The 20133-nt window shown below is 32.1% G+C and overlaps 1 protein-coding gene across 3 annotated transcripts; it reads right to left on the bottom strand.

The window, feature by feature from the left end:
* Positions 1-1711: 1711 nt before the first annotated feature.
* On the bottom strand, positions 1712-19991 carry LOC148623041 (PACRG-like protein). 3 transcript variants are annotated; one of them, XM_088573527.1, is made up of 8 exons: positions 18993-19176; positions 18003-18164; positions 13524-13591; positions 10426-10516; positions 8071-8205; positions 5831-5938; positions 4552-4632; positions 1712-2644 (listed from the first exon to the last, which is right to left on the bottom strand). In XM_088573527.1, the coding sequence occupies exons 2-8, from the start codon at positions 18066-18068 to the stop codon at positions 2588-2590; spliced, it is 606 nt and encodes a 201-aa protein (XP_088429653.1). In that variant the 5' UTR covers positions 18069-18164; positions 18993-19176; the 3' UTR covers positions 1712-2587. The 3 variants fall into 3 exon arrangements, with proteins under 3 accessions (XP_088429653.1, XP_088429652.1, XP_088429654.1); XM_088573526.1 differs by lacking the exons at positions 18003-18164; positions 18993-19176 and adding an exon at positions 19731-19991; XM_088573528.1 differs by lacking the exons at positions 18003-18164; positions 18993-19176 and adding an exon at positions 14787-16447.
* Between the last annotated feature and the right edge of the window lie 142 nt (positions 19992-20133).

Here is a 20133-nt window from a genome sequence, read left to right as displayed (position 1 = left end):
CACAATAGTTCTTAAATAGCTTGTCTCTCGTGTCTAGGTTTTCAGAGTGTAGACGAGTCCATGTCACCAAAGATCAGTATGCGATGATTGTCTCATGTTTCGTTCATCAGTAGTTTCTTGAAATTCGTCGTTGTATTTCTTGTTTCCCTTTGCAGTAAACTGATAAAATATATAATGGTTTTTCACAGCTTTCAAGATTAAGTAATACTACCGCTATTCTTTCTCCTCCATCTGTGGTTCTTGTTATAAATGGATCAACTTCCGGTGTCCATATGATGGCACAGCCTCAAAGCCTCGTATTTTTTTTAAAAGGGCATATTGGATCGTTCCTATCTACACATTTGACGCACTACAATTGTTAAATGACTCAAGATTCTTCTTTTCAAATTCAAAGAGACAATGCTTCTGTGACAGACTATGTTGCAAGATTTCAGAGTTTCTATCAGAAATACTTTATTCGCATAGAAATTTTTGATATTCAGTATTCCTTTGACTGCATTTGAGTGACTATATTCGGAGTCACACGAGGTGGATGGATCCATATCGGTCTTTGTGCATAGCTGTGGACATGCATTGGTATTATTGCTCTTTGTTGTAAGAATGGATGTATTTGTCGATACGGGGTTTGTAGTTCGCTGGGTATATTTGCACATATCCTGTGTTCAAATTCTGGTTGTATGGGTACGTTTGGTTGTTTTAAATTTATCTTCTTTTGGTGAGATTCCGTTTTCTTGGATATTGGATGTTGGAGACCAAGGTGCTTTTGCTTGAGGCATGTTTGTTCTTTTAAATCATTTTCACAGGTTTCTTGGCATGACTGACTGCCGTCGGTTTGTTGTAGACCACCATGTCCTCCTTTTCTCTCTCAGTGCCTGCATTTTGTAATGACAAGGGATTGTTTCTGTTTATGTTATTTTCCTGATATTCTATGTGATTAAACTTTTCACTATGAATATTCTCATGTATACTGCTGTTAAAAATAGTTTTAGTGTCACTCATTAAGGTTTCCTGTTCATTTTTTAGTATAAATTCTGTGTCTCTACATTCCATTTGTAATAGGTCTTCAAGCTGATGTTGAGTAGATTTTCTGGTTTTGATTTCATCACGTTTTCAGTTGTCACTTTGTTGACATAGTTAGTATTTATTGTGTGATTGTTCTTATTGTTCGATATCACATTATCTGCACCCTCAATACAATGTTTTATTTTAGAGGCTCTGATGGACTGTAGTGATTGTTTTATCTCCTTATTGAGTTTTTTTTCAAAATGGTACTGTTACAATGAATTTCCTTTCCTATTTGAGGTAGATGGATTTGCAGGAATGTTGAATGTGCTTCCCTTCAATTTACTAGAATAGAGCATTATGTGTGGTACAAGTTAATTGTATATTTGTACTGCTTTCCTATGTTGCCATTTTTCAATCTGTTTTTCGCTTTTAACCTCTCCTCTACAACTAAGTTTTGTTCCTCTTTCGCAAGTTCCTTTGTTGCTGCGTAATCTTTATTGTTATCATAGAATCTTGGGAGGGCATTTCGTACAAGTACGTAAGTTGCTGAACTTAATTTTATCACTATGTTACTATTTTGACCAACATTTGTATTACATTCACACAAAAAATACTTAGGTTGAAAATTTGATGTTAAAGTGTCATGTTACTTTAATTTCCCACAGATTAAAATAATTCTTAACCCATAATGAATTAATATCACTCATTAAAATATACACATTTTATTGACAGGCAATATAAATATACATTGGCAAGTAGTGAACAAGAAAATGATACTCTGTAATAACTACCTGTACTTGGTGAGCATATTTCTTGTAAATGGATAATATTTCTTGACTCCATTGAAGGGAATAAAATAACACTTCATTCTACTCCATTATTTCCATAAATCACATTTAAAATAAAATAAAATTCTACAGCACACAAATTTAAAGACCATTTGACAGGTCTAATTTTCCAGGACTGACAGACAGCACAGTGAATCTTACTTTATTGGTAAAATTTTGGTTCACTTTTAGTACAATATAAACTAAAATTTTATTCCATGGTAGGTAAAACCCACATAATGATATTCATGACATACACTCAATCATAACTAACGGTGGGTTATAAGTAATGTTGGTGGTTGTGACCCATCAACTGGGGTCAGTTGGTAGATGGAATGTAGGTGTTTGCATGCTAGTTGCAATAGATTAATTTATACTCTGCTTGTGATAATCTATATATGAATAAAGATTTGATTTAGATTGTAATTTCAACATGTACATAGACCCGACTGTAACCAGTATTCAAAAATTAACCAAGTAGCCAAACTTTCCAAAATATTTGAAATGTTATTATCATGATTTTTTCTAGGAAACTTTAATCCCTTTTGATAGTATTGTGTTAAAAAATTGAAAGATGAGATGGATATATGTATGAAAGTACAAGAGGATAATTTTATACCCTTAACCTGTTACAGATCCTAATAAGGCACATTCTGTCAGAAAGTTAAACACAATTAGATCCTTCTGAATCCTGATGTGTACAACATACTGAATAATTTGAAAGACTTGGGTATACCACTTCCATCTATAGTCTATCAAGTATATATTGTTGTGTATGTTGGAATCTTGGACTTGATCACTGGCAAGGCATCCTGTCAAATATCAATACATTAAATTAGTAACACTTTCTTTTTTAAAGCTACAAAATGCTTCTATTTATTTTCTAAATAACATGCTTTCGAAGGGCTCAGCTTGATATTACCACAGAGGTTGAACTATGAATAGTTTGGACAAGTATAGATTCAAACTTGATACAGCTCTAAATTTGGATTGTGATTAAATGGTTGACACAGCATATGAATCTGACCACAATGAAAGTGGTCAAATATCTTTAAAATTTGCAATAAGACATCAGAAATAAGAAATTCATACAAAGTTTAATAAAATGATTATTTCTGACCCCTTTTCGGTCCTTAATTCCTTAAAGGTAAGGTAAATAATCCTTTAAATCCATAAAAAATTTCCTTTTCTGGTATAGAACTTACTTGTACAGTTTTACGGAGATGCATACATTTTACACGGCCCAAAAAACTGGGAAATTGTTATTGATCCCTTTTTGTCCCTTATCCCTTTATGGTTATGGTCATCACCGCCAAAATCCAGACCAACCTGACATCAGTGGTATGACATTTCATAGAAATCTATACATATACTGGTATTCATAAGTATAAATTAAGTAAAGTTTTATAAAATGCTTGCTTCTTTACCACTTTTATTCATAATCCTAATGACTTTAGGTTATCCCCCCCAAAAAAAAGTATTTCTTTGTGGTTAAACTTTGTTTCATGAAGTTCCATGCCCTTTTACTCATGTTATAGTTTTTGAAACCAAAAAAATGGTTGTTTTTGGTCCTTTTCAACCCCTAATTCATAAATTTTTTACTTCAAAACCCCAAATATTATGCCCAGTCTGACTCTTGTGGTATGAGACATTGTGGTACAAGATCCATAAACTTATACATGTATTTGAGCTACATAGTTAATTCTGATTTGATGCTAGATTTTGGCTCCTAATTTCTAAACATTTGGGGCATAAAGTCCTAAAAATTGATACAAACATTTTTTCTGTGGTATTAAATCTTATTATAAAATTGTGTTAAGACCCATCGAGAACTATTTCACTTATCACAGTGGCTACAGATGAGGACACAGAAATTAGGATTATATAAAAATAATTATAAATTTAATGTTGAGGAAAATGTCATGGTACATAGCAAAATGTCTCAGGATGAAATACTACATATCTTTGGGCAGGTATCTTCTGGGTAAATTTAATAATTTTTTGTTAATTCATACATGTTGATGTATTTGAATGATATATAAATTGTTATTACAGAGACATGTCTGACCTGTTGCACATGGTCGCTGTTACATGTGGTCAATATTTAATATGCATAAAATAGATATAGATTTTAATGTTGTGATGGTTATGTAACTATTAACTATACACTAAATACCACTGACCTACAATGTAGCATGAGTACTTCATGTCAACCTGACCTAATAAGAAATCTCAACAGGAAATTTGATATTTCAGTCAATACACCCTGACTGAGGGGGTACATGCAAAAAAATTTTTTTTTAAAATTAAAAAAAATACAAAATTGTGATGTAGTAATGCTAATGCAATTCATACTAAATATGTTTGAATTAGTATAAGTGGTTCATGTTAAATTGAAGTAATTCTGAAAACTTAACTTTCAAATCTTACCAAATTCGAAGTTTTGAAGTAATGAGACTGTGACTGTTGGGGCATGAGAGTGATACAAAATTGTGATGTAGTGATGCCAATATATCTACATACCAAATATGATTGACCTAGCAACAAACTTAACATAAAATCTTAACATGGACACAAACGTCGGTAATACAATACCTCAGTCTCACCTTATGCAACTTTTGTCACAGTTGAGACAAAAAGTAAGCCAAATTTATTATTTAAAAAAAAACGTGTTTCTTCCAATTGTATGGGTTATGGAAAGCAATTAGTTTCACTGTACCTTTCCACCATTTTGTTCAAGGGACTGCAATGCTGTTGTAACATTATCTCTAAACTTCTTGTCCATCATTCTTTTAGACACCTAAATCAGAGTATGATCTTATTGTTATATTTTAAATGTTTTTTTTTCTAAGATAAGCAGAACTAAGATCCCTTATGATAAATCCAAAATAACTTTATTTAAAATGATTCTTTTTGAAAAATGATTCAAGACAGACATTAATTTGTTAGAATTTTTCAAGTAAATTGAAACAATTTATAATAAAATTATTTGCAGGGCTCAGCTTGATGCGACCACAGAGGTGCAACTCTGAACATTTAGGGTAAGTTGGACACACCATTCAAACTTGACACAAGATAAGAATTTCACCAGAATTGAAGTGGTCATTTTTTGGCCCCTTATTCCTAAATGGTTCCAGTCAAAACCTCCAAAATCAATCTCAACCTGCCTTTGGGGGTATGGTTGAGGTACAATTTCAAAGCAATCAATTCCCTTTTACTCAAGTTAACAATCACAAATCAGCAAAAAATACTTGTTCCTGGTTCCTTTGTTTCCATCTGTTTCATGAAAACTGATTTGATCAATGTGTCATAGTTATCCTTTCCTCTTTTGACTACCAATTTGACTTTTTATGAGCAACTCGATGGGTGTTTTAGAAAAGCAGGGGATGCTTACCCCACCGGTGCACCTGGTCCATGTTCCCAGTTTTTAGTGGAGTCCGAGTTGCTTATTTGCTTTTGTTACTTTGTATGTATGATTTTAGTTTCTTTATGTTTTTTTTGTTCTGTATGTCTGTTTTCCATGTCTGGTCTTTTTGATTACTACTATTACCTTGGTTCCCCCCTTATTCTTACTTGGCTCTTGTCACAACCCCAAAAATCAATCCAGTCTTCCTTTTGTTGTATGGCACCTTGTAGTAAATTTTAAATGCAATCCATTCCCTTTTACTCAAGTTATTGTTCCAACAAAAAAACCCTGCTTGTTTCAGACCCTTATTCCAAAAGGTTCCAGTCATAACCCCAAAACATTCTAGTCTTCCTTTGGTGGTATGGTGGTAATTCTAAAATAGCCATAACCCCCTATTTTTGTGGTTTAAAACCTTATTAAATGTTATAAAGATCAACCAACTTGTATCCAAGTTATCACACAAAACCATTTTTTTACAAATGACAACTACAACTACAGGAATGACAATGCCAGTACCATACCATTATACCACCTCAATTTTTTGTGGCTGTATAAATATTACAAACAGTGATGATAAAAATTTAATGCCTACCGGTACAAGAAGATTTTTGAGATGAGGATTAAGGTGAGGTCCAATCAAATTGCTCAGCTGTGCCATGGCATCCAAACCTGCAGAGAATACCCCTGGATCCTTGTTTCCCTAGGAGTAAATCATAAGGGCTGTAATATAATTTTGAATTAAAGAAAAAAAATCATGGTTGAATCAAATTTATTATTTGTTTTACCATGGGCTGGCAATTCATTATGATGTTGTTTGGTGTAAAATAACAACAATAAAATGCTTTGGAATGCGCAGGTTGAACCCAGAAAAGTTTGGCCAATAAAGGACACAACATTCTAGCTTGATGCAGCTCTAAATTTGGTTTGTAATAAAAAGTTAAACAAAGCACAAGTAAAGAAGTCAAATAAATTTAAAATTTGTCGTTATTATTGACAGTAGAAATAAGCATTGTATAAAAGTTACAGGAAATGTTTAATTTCAGCCCCTTTCTGACCCCTTAAATCAATCAAAATCTTCCAGTGGCATGAAACCTTGTAATACAATTTCAAAAAAGATACATACACTTTTGCTTAAGTTATTGCCTGGAAAATGGCTGTTTTTTTCTTTTATCCCTTTCAGTCCCAAAGTGGTTTATTGTTGAAGTCAAATGCCTACAATTTCATAAAGACTTGTGCACTTATACTACCAGTAACTAGAAATCATTGAGATGGAATCCATCTCTGTCAGCCCTCATGCCAAACATCAAAAGACAAAAGAGTTACAGCCTGAATAAGAGTTTGTCTAAAAAAAAATGAGTTCAAGATCATAGGCCACAATCCATTATACACAACATATCAATTTTACGTGATCTACCCACATGCAAAATGTCAAAAGCCTACACTGAAAGACAAAAAGTTACAGGTTGGACACAAGTTTGTCACCAAAAAACAGAAATTTGACCTTGAGGTTAAAGTTCAAGGTCATAAGACACAATCCATGGTATGCAACACATCATTTTTAAGTGATCTACCCAGATGACAAATATCAAAAGCCCATGTCAAAAGACAAAAAAGTTTATAGGTTTTACAGATGGTTTAAACATACTATCTGTACAGAAAATTATGTTGAACTTGTAGAAAACAGAAATGAATAACATATTTAGTCATTGTTCAGATCTGGTTCACTACAACTCAAAATAATAAACCACCTACACCTCTGAATTAATGTTTATGTATTTACTGTAACAATAATAGTATTAAGATGAGAAACATTTCTTGTTTGAATGTAATTTTGACTCCAATTTATGAGAAGATTTATTCACCAATGCCTGTGCTTTTAATAAGGACTTTTAGTTTTCAGATAACAGTAACAAACTTTTAATGTCAAATATATAGAAATGGTTCCGATTTTAACCAGTTGTGTACATAAAATGTTTTATAGTTGAAAACATGCATTCATTTAGTATAATGTTTCCAGTGTTATAGTGTATTATATTTTTTACCCTGCTTTTTGTGGTTTGTTTTTTTGTAACATCTCATAAGCCGATATCGATTGGCCTCTTTTATGATAATCTATGTTCTTTTATTGATGTGTAATATGTAATGTTAACACTTAAATAAAAAATTATTTGTTATTGTAGTTGTTGTATTGTCCCAAATTTTTTTTCAAGATCCATTAATCAAATTTCTAGTTATGAAATGCACAAGTTTATTTAAGACAGCATACAAGGACCATGGAGACAGTGTCATACCAATATATGAATGCAAGATTGTTTAGGTTACATAAAGATAGGTAAATGAAAAACTTTAATCCAGTCCTTTCCTTTAAAATTCTCTAGCCCAAATTAATTTTTACTAGCCCAGGCTTCTGCTAGTGGCTAAAGGCGAGAACTGTTAATCTCCGTGAATTATTTACATTTTAGTGGTACAGGAATTCCGAAAAGGTTCAACCTATGTGATGTTGTTGAAAATAGTAAAAACAAATCTATATTTTAAATCTGACTGAACAGTGGTCACCATTTATCACTTTATTTAAAACAGCAGTGGTCTCAAAGCCTTTGTTGGATTTCACAAACAATCTTTAAGTAAAATCAAAGTACATGTAATTTTATTTACTTTCCTGTTTCACTTTTATAAGATCAAACCACAACACTATAATGAAGTTTCATGTTTGGAAAGCATTTTTTATATGATTAAGCCACAACATTATGATGAATTTCAACTTAAAACCTCCCATAAAAAACCCTGAAAAAATATAAATGACAAAAATGTTTATAATAATTAGAAACTTACAAGTGCATTTTTAATGCCAAAACACACCCTTGAAAGAAGAGGCAGCACTTTGTCTATGGCACCATCAGATTCTAACATTTCTTTAAATCCTGTTCTAGCAACAAAGGCATATGGGTGAACACTCTCCTGTAATCCCTACAAGAAGATAAATAAATGACTAAGCCCAAGGTGAGAAAATAAAAATAACTTTTTTTGAATGATTTAAGTTTTCATGAGCTAAAAGTGAGAGAAAATATGCAAATGTTGTGTTTGGTGATACTGATCAGATCAGAACAGACCAATAAAAGTCCAAGTACAGGTATATCAATATTTGCAGGTAACATTTTTTGCAGACACAGACATAGATACACCAGAGTATGTCTGTCCATGTGTCATCTGTTTGTCACACTTGACTTTGTTAAAGAAACTCCTCATAAATTGGTCCACTGATTTTGTTCAAACTTTGTAGGACTGTTAGTCACCATATGCAGTTGGTCATTCTTTAAATTTTACAGGAGTTATGAAATTTGTGCACTTCAACTTTTTTTAAGGCATCAGTGGACATACATGTATGGCTAAAAGTAGCAATCTTGTCGTTCTAAATAATTTGAAATGTGCAATGTTTTTTTTTATAAATTGAAAATAGTGATGAAAGGGTTGCAATTGCAATAACCTAAAATTGCATTTCAAAATTGTAACTTGAAAAATAGAAAAAATGCACCATTGTATAACCTTTACAAAAATAATGAATACTTAAAAAGATCACATTAAATAATTGTAAACGCTCTGATGGGCCCTGATAGCAAAAGTAGTAAAATCAATAGTAACAGAACGATAACACTTCTTCAAAATAAACTAAAAGGTCAAATTACTACACAAAGACACATTAATGACCAACATTGCCAAGCACTATTGACATCAGGGTGAAATCATTCACTATTAACCAAGTATCATCCTGCAACCGCAGAAGACAACTTGGAACATCCAAAATCGACAAAATTAGATTAAGGCAATGAAAAATCACCATAAAACATGCACCACTTATTAATTATTTGTTAAAAATTTTGAATGTAACCTTGAACTTGATATCACAAAGCAATAAATTGTGCAATAAAAACCAATGAAGGACCAAAAATTTTCAAAGAAATAAAATGTATATCTCAGTGAATGCACTAACACGATGGCAAGACATTTCCAAATTAAAGAAAAAATGAGTTCAGTTGAAATTATAAACATTTATTATAGCTGGACCTGCATCAGGATATTACAAGTTTTCAGGATATCATAGAAAATTCTGTCTAAAATCACAAATAAATATACCCATTAATATCAAAATATACAATATTTGCTACATTACAATTTTACTACCATTTGGCATAATAATTTATTTATTCAAATGATTATTTTTCTTCCAACATAGTTTGCTTATAACTCAATGTCCATGGAATCTCTGAGAAATACATAAAAAATAAATTACTGGTACACACAAAACAATTATGAACATATTCATAACTACAGCATGTCCCACAAAATAATAATTTTCTATATCCTTTAACTTTCCTTACTATACAAAATGAAATCATGGATAATCACTGTTAAAGCAATGTCAGTGGCCACCACATTTCTGTTTTTAAAGGGATAAAAGAATGAAATACATTCCTAATTTCACAAAAACTCATAGGATTGCCTAATAAAACATTTTTATGTTTGGGAGACACAGATGATACCCTGCACATATAATACAATTTCCTTTGTTAAACATATGGAATATATGGGAAATTAAGTACTACACCTAAAAACAATGTACCATCCTGGAATATTGAAATTCCTATGATCGACTACCTCTAAATTCATTAAATATATCTGACCAAAGCAGAAGAACATGTTTCAATAATCTACATCATTTTAAAGCTTTAGCTCAAAAAGTGAGGGAGAAGATTTTTATACATTTTGTATTTACAAACAACAGTATAATAATGAAATTCATTTCCACAAATTCAGATTTTGTAGAGAGATCAAGCAATGAGCATCTAACTGGCTTCAATAAATGTACATTGTTTTATTATAGTTGGCTGTGAAGTTTAAAATTCTTTTTAAGTACCACTGTGAATCATAGAGCTAGTTAATTCATAAATTATGCTTTACAACCATTCTTACAAGATGAAAACTGGAAAACAATGTACAAGTACTGGGGTATGCCCTCAAACCAATAAATAACCAAATTACCATTCAAAGATTAATGCACTTATACCTCATACTTAACATAATGTGTTTTAATCATCAATATTTTAATATGCTTAGCTGTAATCATATTTAAGTAAGCTGTTGTCTTTATACATTATAAAAGATGAATTTCTTAAAAAAAAAAAAGGATACCTCTGACAATGTGATCAGTACAGGATCGAATGGAACTTGTTCTGGAATGGTATCCCATGCTAACTTGTGTTTTACTGATCCATGGATCAATCTGAAAATATTCATAAAAAACAAAGTTTAATGCGTAGCAGAACACTGCCTACTTTACCATTTTATCTACAGCATTGAAAGTGCTTAGTACTAGAAACATCCTATCATGTAGATTAACTAAATAGTACAAAACAAAAACTATAGGCTCTGTGATTTTCCTATACTTGGTAGGGGTCCATGGGAAAAAAAGTGTAAAAATCATAACTAGGAAATTATCTATATACATGAGGGCATACATTTTTAAAAATAATTTCTAACATGAAGTTCATACCCCACTTATACAGAAGTTTAATAATGTAAAATAACTAAAACAACTCTATATGAAGCCACAAACCAAATTTAACATCAATCCATCCATTGGGAGTCTAGATTTTTGTGAAGAAAATTTTCTCTACCATTCCATATTGTGAAAAGTGGCAAAGTCTCATGAACATGATGAAACAAGAAGTTGATATCCCATAGCACCTAAAATGGCTTACACCTAATGCCCCATCTTTATGAATTTCATCTACACACCAAATTTGAAACAAGATGTTGCATGCTACGTCGTAATAAAAAATACCTCCATTCAACCATTTCAGTTATAGTGCTGCGGACAGGTATCAAAAGTGCTTTAGTTTTCGAGATTAATGGGCCTAGAGGGTATATGGCTGTATCATATGTCAATGGAAAGATAAATTAATGTAGTTTTTGAATATCGTACTTATCAAAGTGAAAAACGGTAAAGTTTTCTGCTAATTTGCAGTAATTAGAGGAGGGGTCAAAGATCAATCGACCCCAATACACTTTGATAAGTAATATAAGTGGAATCATTCATTGTAGGTACTGGGAAACAAATAACATGTCAAGATCACATGTATACAATTTCAAAAATGCAAAAAAAGAACTTTTTCCGACACAAGTTGACTATTAAATCACAAAACAAAATTGCTCCTAAAAATGGTCGCATTTTAGTGCATTTTCAATGATTAAGAGATAATAAGACAATGTAGAATATTACAATGTATATCTAAGTATTCTTTACTGAATAACGAATAAAATAAACACAACGCTCTCGATTCGATCTGCAAAATAGGCATTGCAAAATGAGTTTGAAGTTGCAAATTTTCACATATTTAAACTATTAATTGTACTAAAATTGTATAACACGGAATCGTTTCCAGGCAATTTGTCTAGTTTCTGGACTGTTTTATGAACATACACATGTTAAGTATCGAGTCTACCTTAAGTTTTGAAGAAAAGACTTAAGGTATTGAGATTACTTTTTGTACATACAAGTATACATATTTTTTTGTTGCATTTGTCTTTGTATGCTTGGACTTCAAATAAAACTGTCAAGATTTTTAAAACCATGAATCAGGGATTCTCAAACAAAAAATGTGACTCGGGGGTTCATGATCAGGCTGGACTTCGTAATAAATTTGACAATACATAAACTGTCAGCTTTGAACTTTGCATGGAAGTATGTGCAATATTTAAGTCTTATGATGTTTAACTGTGTGCCAGGCTGATGCTTGAAATGCAATATCCTCTGCAATGGCGGATCCACACTGTAAAAAGGAGGACGCCAGCCGGGGTTCCTCAGGAAAGGGTGTGTGTGCTAGGATATTATTTACTATTTTTGTCAATATTACTCATGAAAATGACAAAGTTTCCAATAAAAAGGGGGAAGCCAATTCCATGCACCCCCTCTGGATCTGATGCTGCTCTGCACGGATTATACTAAACTATTTGATAAAAACAAACCAGATTCCTTGTAAAAATTCTAACGCAAAAATAAGAAGTTCAGACGCAATAAAAACTTTTTTTTTACCTCTCAAAAAGACTCCATATACATACATATGATCTATACATATGATCTTTACATGTTACTTGTTTTCCGTTACCTACAATCGATGATTTCACTTAAATCACATATCAAAGTGTATTGGGGTCTATTGATCTTTGACCCCTCCTCTAATTAATGCTAAAATAGCTGAAAACTCTACCACTTTTCAGTTAAAAAAGAATGATTTTCAAAAACTACATTGGTTAATTTTTCCATTGACATGTGGTATAGCCAGATACCCTCTAGGCCCATTTAAGTTCGAAAAATCCTTAGCCGTCCGCAGCACTATTAAACCTGGGAAAGGGAGACACAGTACAAGTCGCCATGCAGAAGTAATACACCAAATTATCTAAGTATTCCCTTCAGTAGAAACTGAGATATCTGTTACAAAATTAGTGTCATAGATCGACGGACAAAGTGATTGCAATATAGCACCCACTCTAATGAGTTAGGGTATAATAAATCCATCCATTGGGAGCCAAGATAATTGCTATGAAATTCAGATAGACAGAATGATGGACAGACGAACAGATAAGGTGATTCCAATATACCACCCACGCATAGAGTGGGGTATAATTAAAGTCCTAATGGGTGACCTCTGGAAGACTAATTGATACAGTAGAGTTGAGGGAGGATTTTGTAAATCTCATGATCTCCATGTTAGTTATGTACAAATCTTAGTAAAATGTTTTAAGTCACAATTTGAAATTTCATTGCAGAAATTTTGACCAAAATAAGGTTTGAAAAATCAATGTAAGAGACTTAATTCCTCACCTGCAAAAGTTAGAAATGTGGTGGCCATATTAATTAATCAAGAAGAACAAAATCATGAAATAATGTATCTGTCTCAGAGAACCATCCTAGCACCATTTGAAAATTTTATATAGAATCATTTCATCAATCAAATGTCTCTTATATCTTTTATGGTTTTCAGCATATAAGCCATAAACTGCAAAACATATGGTTGCAATCATTCATAAAAATACCAAACCTTTGATCAAAACCTTTGCTTTATAAGACCCATTGTCCAAACAGTATTTACAACATATTCAATTGTTTAGACTGACAAAATATTTCAAATGATAGAAATTTTTAATTTTTAATGAGAAAGACTCCCTCTTTTGGTATGAAATAAAACATTGTTTCTGAAATTAAACTGAACACCCCCTCTAAATCTTACCGACATGGTACACCTCCTTTGGTATAAACTGCAGCAAAGGAAGATTGACTCTTTGGAGATGAAGCAAACTGTAAAAGAAAAATAAGATATCAATTTAACAGAACTTTGAACAATGAAGACAAGAATGGGCAATTTGTGCTGAATTTGAGTTTTTATTTGAATTAAGATTACAAAATTTTTAAAGTATTGTAGTTAAAGTATTAGTTATTGTGTAGTTATATCTAAAATACATGTATTTACACAGTTACATTTCTTTAATATTTAAAAAAGGAGATAAATCAGATCCACCAAACTATAGAGAGATACCAATTACCTCTAATCTAGGTAAATATTTTAATAACATTATTCATGAAAGATTGTATCAATTTATTGAATCCAATTAACTGATCGATAAAAATCAAATTGGATTCAAACCAAAATCAAGAACTACTGATCACATTTTTACCTTAAAATCAATAATAGATAACTACAAAAGAAAGAAAAAGAAAGTCCATGTCGCCTTTATAGACTTTAAAAAGTTGTTTGATACGGTTTGGCGAGAGGGCCCTTCTATATATTATCAAAATATAAAGTCCCGAATAAAATTTTTTTTAATATCATTTATTTTATGTATCAAAACACAAAATGCCAAAATAAATTCCAAAAAGGTTTAAGTCAATATTTTCCCTCCAGTTGTGAAGTTAAACAAGGTGATGTCCTCAGTCAGACCCTTTTTAATCTGTTTATAAATGTTATCTTTGATCAGCTTAAAAATGGGAACAATGAACCAATATTTATTGGTAATTTGAAAATTACATCACTGATGTATGCAGATGATATTATTCTGCTGTCAGAAACAGAAAACGGCCTGCAAAATGCACTTAACATTCTTAATGATTATTGCATTTCATGGAAACTCTAAGTAAACACAAAAAAAAATAAAAAAAATAATAATATTCAATTCAAATGGTAAAAGTTTTCTCAACCACTTTAGTATTGATAAAAATATGCTAGAAACAGTAAAATCTTTCTGCTACCTCGGCATTTTAAGAATGGAACAAAGACTACACAATCAGTTTAAGCAAAATTTAGTAGGATTACTAGCTATGAGTGAAAAACTGTCATTTTTCCATAAAATATTTATTCCGTCTAAAAGACCCCCATATACTGATTTATGTAAATCTAAAATAGAAAGATCTATCATAAGTAAATTTCGTTTGAGTGCACATGCACTAGAAATAGAAAGGGGTTGGTACAAAAATATATATAGAAAAAAAAACATACTTGTAAATCATATGATAGTGGGAACATAGAGGATGAATATCATTTCTTTCTGTGTGCACCCACTACACACCGCAAAGAAATCAAAACAGAATGAAATTGGACAACCATGATTTAATTTCTTCATCAAAACCTCACCTCACACCAAGAGACATAGCATATATATATTAAACGGTAACTATCAAATTCATGAATGAATGTTGGAATCGAAGGTCAATTTAATTTAACAAAAATTATATTAATATATAATGTTAAAACTATATATTTATCTGTTTTGATCAGATTTACACCACTGTCACACCATGGTCATAAATTTATGTATATTACATTGTACTGTTTCTGTTCATGCCTTAACCATTTACTGTAAATATGTTTGTGCAAATAAAGTCTTTTTCTTTTTCTATTGTGAAATTTAACAAGTATGCAAACGGAGAAATAAGTAGCTGAGAAAAGTACTTGTAATGAGTTAAAATATTTTAACAATTCATATGTTTGACTGTATCTTTTCATAAGCTGTTTGTCCTTATATAATTTTACTTTTTATGTGCATTGACTTTGAAGTAAGATATAATAAAATGAATTGCAAAGCCCAGCTATATATGCCTGCAGGGACCTAACTTGACAAAAAATACATAAAAATCAAAAGCAGCTTACACTAATAAAAAATTCAACAAAGTTTCATGAAAATTGCTTGAAGTGTTTTGAAGTTATTGATAATATATAGAACTACACGAGAGGACATTGATGATATTTACAAGTATTGTTACGTTAATATTATGTGACACTTATTATGTTCTTCCTTACACAATACAACATTCTACACAGTTATTGTGCAATTATGGGACACCCCCTTTTTGTATGAATAAAATGCAAAATTTGAAAATGGAAAATAGGAAATTCATAACAATTGAAGAGGCAGCTAACATCATGATTGATTGTTTGGGGTTTAACGTCCAAGCAGCAATATTTCAGCTATATTCAGACGATGAACATGAAATGGATGATAAAATGAACAAGAAATGATGATGAAATGAAAAATGGGATGGGACACAAGGATAATAAGGTCGATAAATTTTGATTGCCACTAGAAAAAGGGGAGGGATGGGTAAGGTTGGGCAATTTAGCCTCCTGTGGCGGAGTGCAAAGGTTCCTACTCTTATCGAATACCACAGCAGGTTTCTTTAACGTGTGAGGAATGTGGCATCTTTCCCAACACGGTGCACCACTATGGTTTGTGGTCAGGTTTTCAATATTATAGCCTAACAATCCCAGCATGTAACACGCCAGGGGTATCCCATTCCACCACCTGGGGCACACATCCCAGTTGCTCTGTGGGCAGAGCGCCTAGCCCCTGGCTAGGTTTCTGAGCACTATTTAGTCGCCTTTTACAACAAGCTTAGCGCTGCTGCAGGCCTATTCTTATGACACCCGAACCTGCATGGGGCTGCAGCTAACATCAATAATAATAACTTTTCTAAAGTTACATGACAACAACTACTGAGTATATACTGAAAACTGTGAAGACCCCACCTTTTTTTATGAACAGAGTCCCATAACTGGATAGTTAGTATTCACAGATCTCTATTTGTTGATGGTTAGGTAACCAGATAACAATTGATTTGTTGTTTTTACAGTTTAAGCATAAAACTGGAAAATCAATCAAACCTATCTCACTATAGATTAGTTAATTAATATTAATGAACACTGAACATACCGTTTTCAGCTTTAAATACTTTAAGAACTGTGTACAGCCAAATAACCACCAATACAGGGATAAAAAGAGCCTTCTATACAGAGACAAATTAGCTGTATTGAGGGTCTGTCTGATAAATGCAAGTCTTAAAATTTAGGAAGAATTGACTATAAACTTTGGCAAAGAATGTTTTAACAGTTTAAGCTACAAAACTTGAAATCGAGCAAAGCTCCCTCTTAAATGCATAGAAATTTGTCTAAAATTCAACCAACTGCACTTGAAAAACTTTCGTCTATTAGCAAATCACGAAAAAGACATCTATGCAATTTTTTTATAAAGCTACTTGATAAAACCCTGCAATCTACACCAAACCCAGACCAGTTCTTCTGACAATTTTATAAATATTTGGAATGCCCTTTGCCATCTCCCACTTATTACTGATGAAAAATTTCTTAAATATTTGGCAAAATGATAATTGGCATGGAGTCGAATTTGTTGAAAAGGGAACCTGACACTTTTGCTTCGGATTTTGCTCCCACTTAACAGCTGCTTAAGGCCATTGCCTTCCTCATATTGTCATTGTAATAGTATACATTATTATAAATATCAAATTAGTATTAATTGATGCTTATACTGTTCTTGGATGTATACAACTGTCAGGGGTTTAATTATTGAATTTAAATCACTGTATTAAGAACTGAATTGTCTGACACTTGTGAGGGTACTTGATAGGAAAATAAAGATATCATTGGTGGATCCAGAAAAAAAAATTGTGGTTGGTCCCAAATTGATATTGATTGCATGACAAATTGTTTGATGTACTTTAGTATGACTTAAAAGAGTTAAAAATTGTGTTTAAGAAATGTTTTGCCAGCCTATTGTGTTCGTGGGCCATATCTAAAAGAGATTTTGAAGATAACACACCCAAATTATCGAATCCAAATAAAAGACACTAGACTACAAAGCAACTGTTTTGAGAGGGTAAATACATGTAAATGATGCCTGCATGTCTTTCTAGCCATGAGCACTGAAATGTTATGTTGCGACCACTATACTTTGTAACGAGAAATTCATGAATAGGTCTTATTCGAAACGAAGTGGTTATATTTCTGCCAAAAAGAAAGACTTTCTTTATGAGAAGTTTTTGGACATAATGGATAAAGTTTAAGATGCAGGTCTCATGAACATTCTAGACCTGATTCTTCAGGCAATCTTCCATGAGTAACAGATACTTCTTCCAAAGTGGAATTGGGACGTTTTCTAGGCTGAATATTGTCATCCTGCTCAGACTTTTGATTGGAGCCAGGACTGTTTGACAAAAGATATTTATCTTGAAGTCAATATTTTTAGGGAAAGGCAAGGAGGGAGAGGCTTCAAAATTATTATCCAGGGGTTTCATTATTTTTTTGCATTGCAGGTACCTTTGGTTTTTGAAGGAGGTACTTTTCATCATTTTGTTTAATAAAAATGTATGAAATTTTAAAATTCTGGAGGTACCTTTCAATAGTTTAGAAGGGTAAAAGTACCTGGTATCGCCTCTTGATGAAAGGCCTGATTATCATAATGATAACATGAAACATATTCTTGTACATATATATTGATATATGTTCTACTCATGTTGAAAGTTAATGTGACGTCCATTTGTAGTACTTGTATCAGTGCCAACTGTTTTGCGTGTCAAACACACTCTATTAAAAACAGTATTATATAGATGTAGATTTAAACTATCATGGACAGATTTGTGTGCTAGAATTCACCATATTGTTTGTAGATTTGTGAGTTAATTATTGTAAATTATTTCATATAATTTAAAAAATTTTAAAATGTAAATCTTCTTGCATGCACAAAATGCTGCACCAAGTTACATTTTACCGTACATACTTGAATGTAAGTCAATCCACCTATAAGTGAGACCCCCCTTTTCAGTCCAAAATTTCTGGATTCTAGCCTCGACCCACTTGTAAGTTGGACTGATTTCTGACAGCTGCATTGCTATAATTCCTTAATTACAACAAGTATTGGCTGATCACCACTGCTGACTTGTTCTGATAACTTCAATAAATGTTGAAATAAATGACAAGACAGAGTTGTTTTGACAGTAGTTAGTAATTAAATTCTTGACAAGCCATGTGGATTGTTTTGATGCAGCCATTTTCTCATTCATTCTAATTTTGGTACAACCAATAACCAAAATTAAAATCACAAATATAGTAAACAACAAAGAATAAAATAAAAATTCTATGAAACTCTAACAACTCATTTTTTTAAGACAGTCTTCCTAAAACTGACATTTACAATTTAATATCAATTGGGGTATAAACAGCGCCGGTCTGGCTGTTCAATGTTGGTGTCACGCTTGTATCAATTATCAAGCTTTTGACATTTTCATGCTGAAAATTTTAGTTCGTAAGCTAGATCTCCTCTATAAGTAGGAACCCTTCCCAGCATTTAAAAATTTAGTCCCAAAAATCTAACTTATAGGCGACTATATACAGTAGTAGAAAAATTTTATTTACCTTTCAAAATAAGACATCTGACCCCTGTATGTAATCATGTACAGTCTGCATTTAATTCACTTTGAAGTTTTCCTTAATGTGTTACTTTTACAATTAACAGGGATATAACAATGATTGATCCATAGTCATATGGATATTGCAATCAAAACAATTAGCAAGGTGATAATTTATTTCAAATGTTAATTAACCATACACATGGGAAATTTGTCAAGCTTGGGGGTGGGTCTGGTGAGCCATTGGACCACCACCTGGATCTGCAACTGGATATTAGGCACTCTTAAATGTATAGAAATTCTTCTAAGAATTCATCATTCTCACACAACCATCATCCATTAGCAAAACACAATACCTATGTACATTATAAAGCTTCAGATAGAGTATAAATGCAGCCTAAACAAAGCATTTAAAAGGCATCTATATTATTTACTTCCGGAGATCTAAATACATGTAAAACCCTGCAATTAAACACTGAACCGTATCAGTTCTTCTGATTAATTTAGAAATATTTGGAATCTACTTATATACTGATGAAAAATTTCTGAAAAAAAACTTGGCAAAATGGTAAATCACATGAAGTTTAATTTGCTGAAATTGGAACCTGATACTTTGCTTTGGACTTTGCTCGCACTAAAGGATGCAGTTTTGATACTTGTCTTTAGTAATATTCTAGTGAAGAAAAAAAAACCTCAGCACACCAAGCAGACACTGACAGATAAAAGTGACAAAAGTTACACTTGCAGGATCAATTGTTTTGGGATTCAGCTTATCTGATGGTTTTGCTAATCGACCAGGTTGATCAGGCTTAGATTTCGCAGCAGTTTTGGAAGATGTGCCACCTGAGCCAACACGTTTTGGTCCAAAGCTTGCCATCGGAAATATATCAAACGTTTTAAAAAATAAATGTATTCATATTTTAAAAAAGAGTTTACTCTATTTCAACTGATTGTATGAGATAATTCAACGATTAGAACAGTTGTTTCAAACAGGGAACCATCATAAAACCGGATATTACAATAACGGAAGTGGTTTATGTTACTAAGACGATATATTAATTCGCATTATTAAGCTAATTTATAAAAAACAATAAAAATGTTCTTTTTAATTTTTTAAACATTTAGCATATTTGCTGTTTTCGAAATTT

The sequence above is a fragment of the Perna viridis genome, chromosome 3 (assembly GCF_037379345.1).
Source record: "Perna viridis isolate PV_CMFRI_1.1 ecotype Kerala chromosome 3, ASM3737934v1, whole genome shotgun sequence".
In the NCBI taxonomy this organism is placed as follows: Eukaryota; Metazoa; Mollusca; class Bivalvia; order Mytilida; family Mytilidae; genus Perna; species Perna viridis.
Note: the sequence above shows the minus strand (reverse complement) of the source record. Positions and strands in the feature narration are given on the sequence as shown.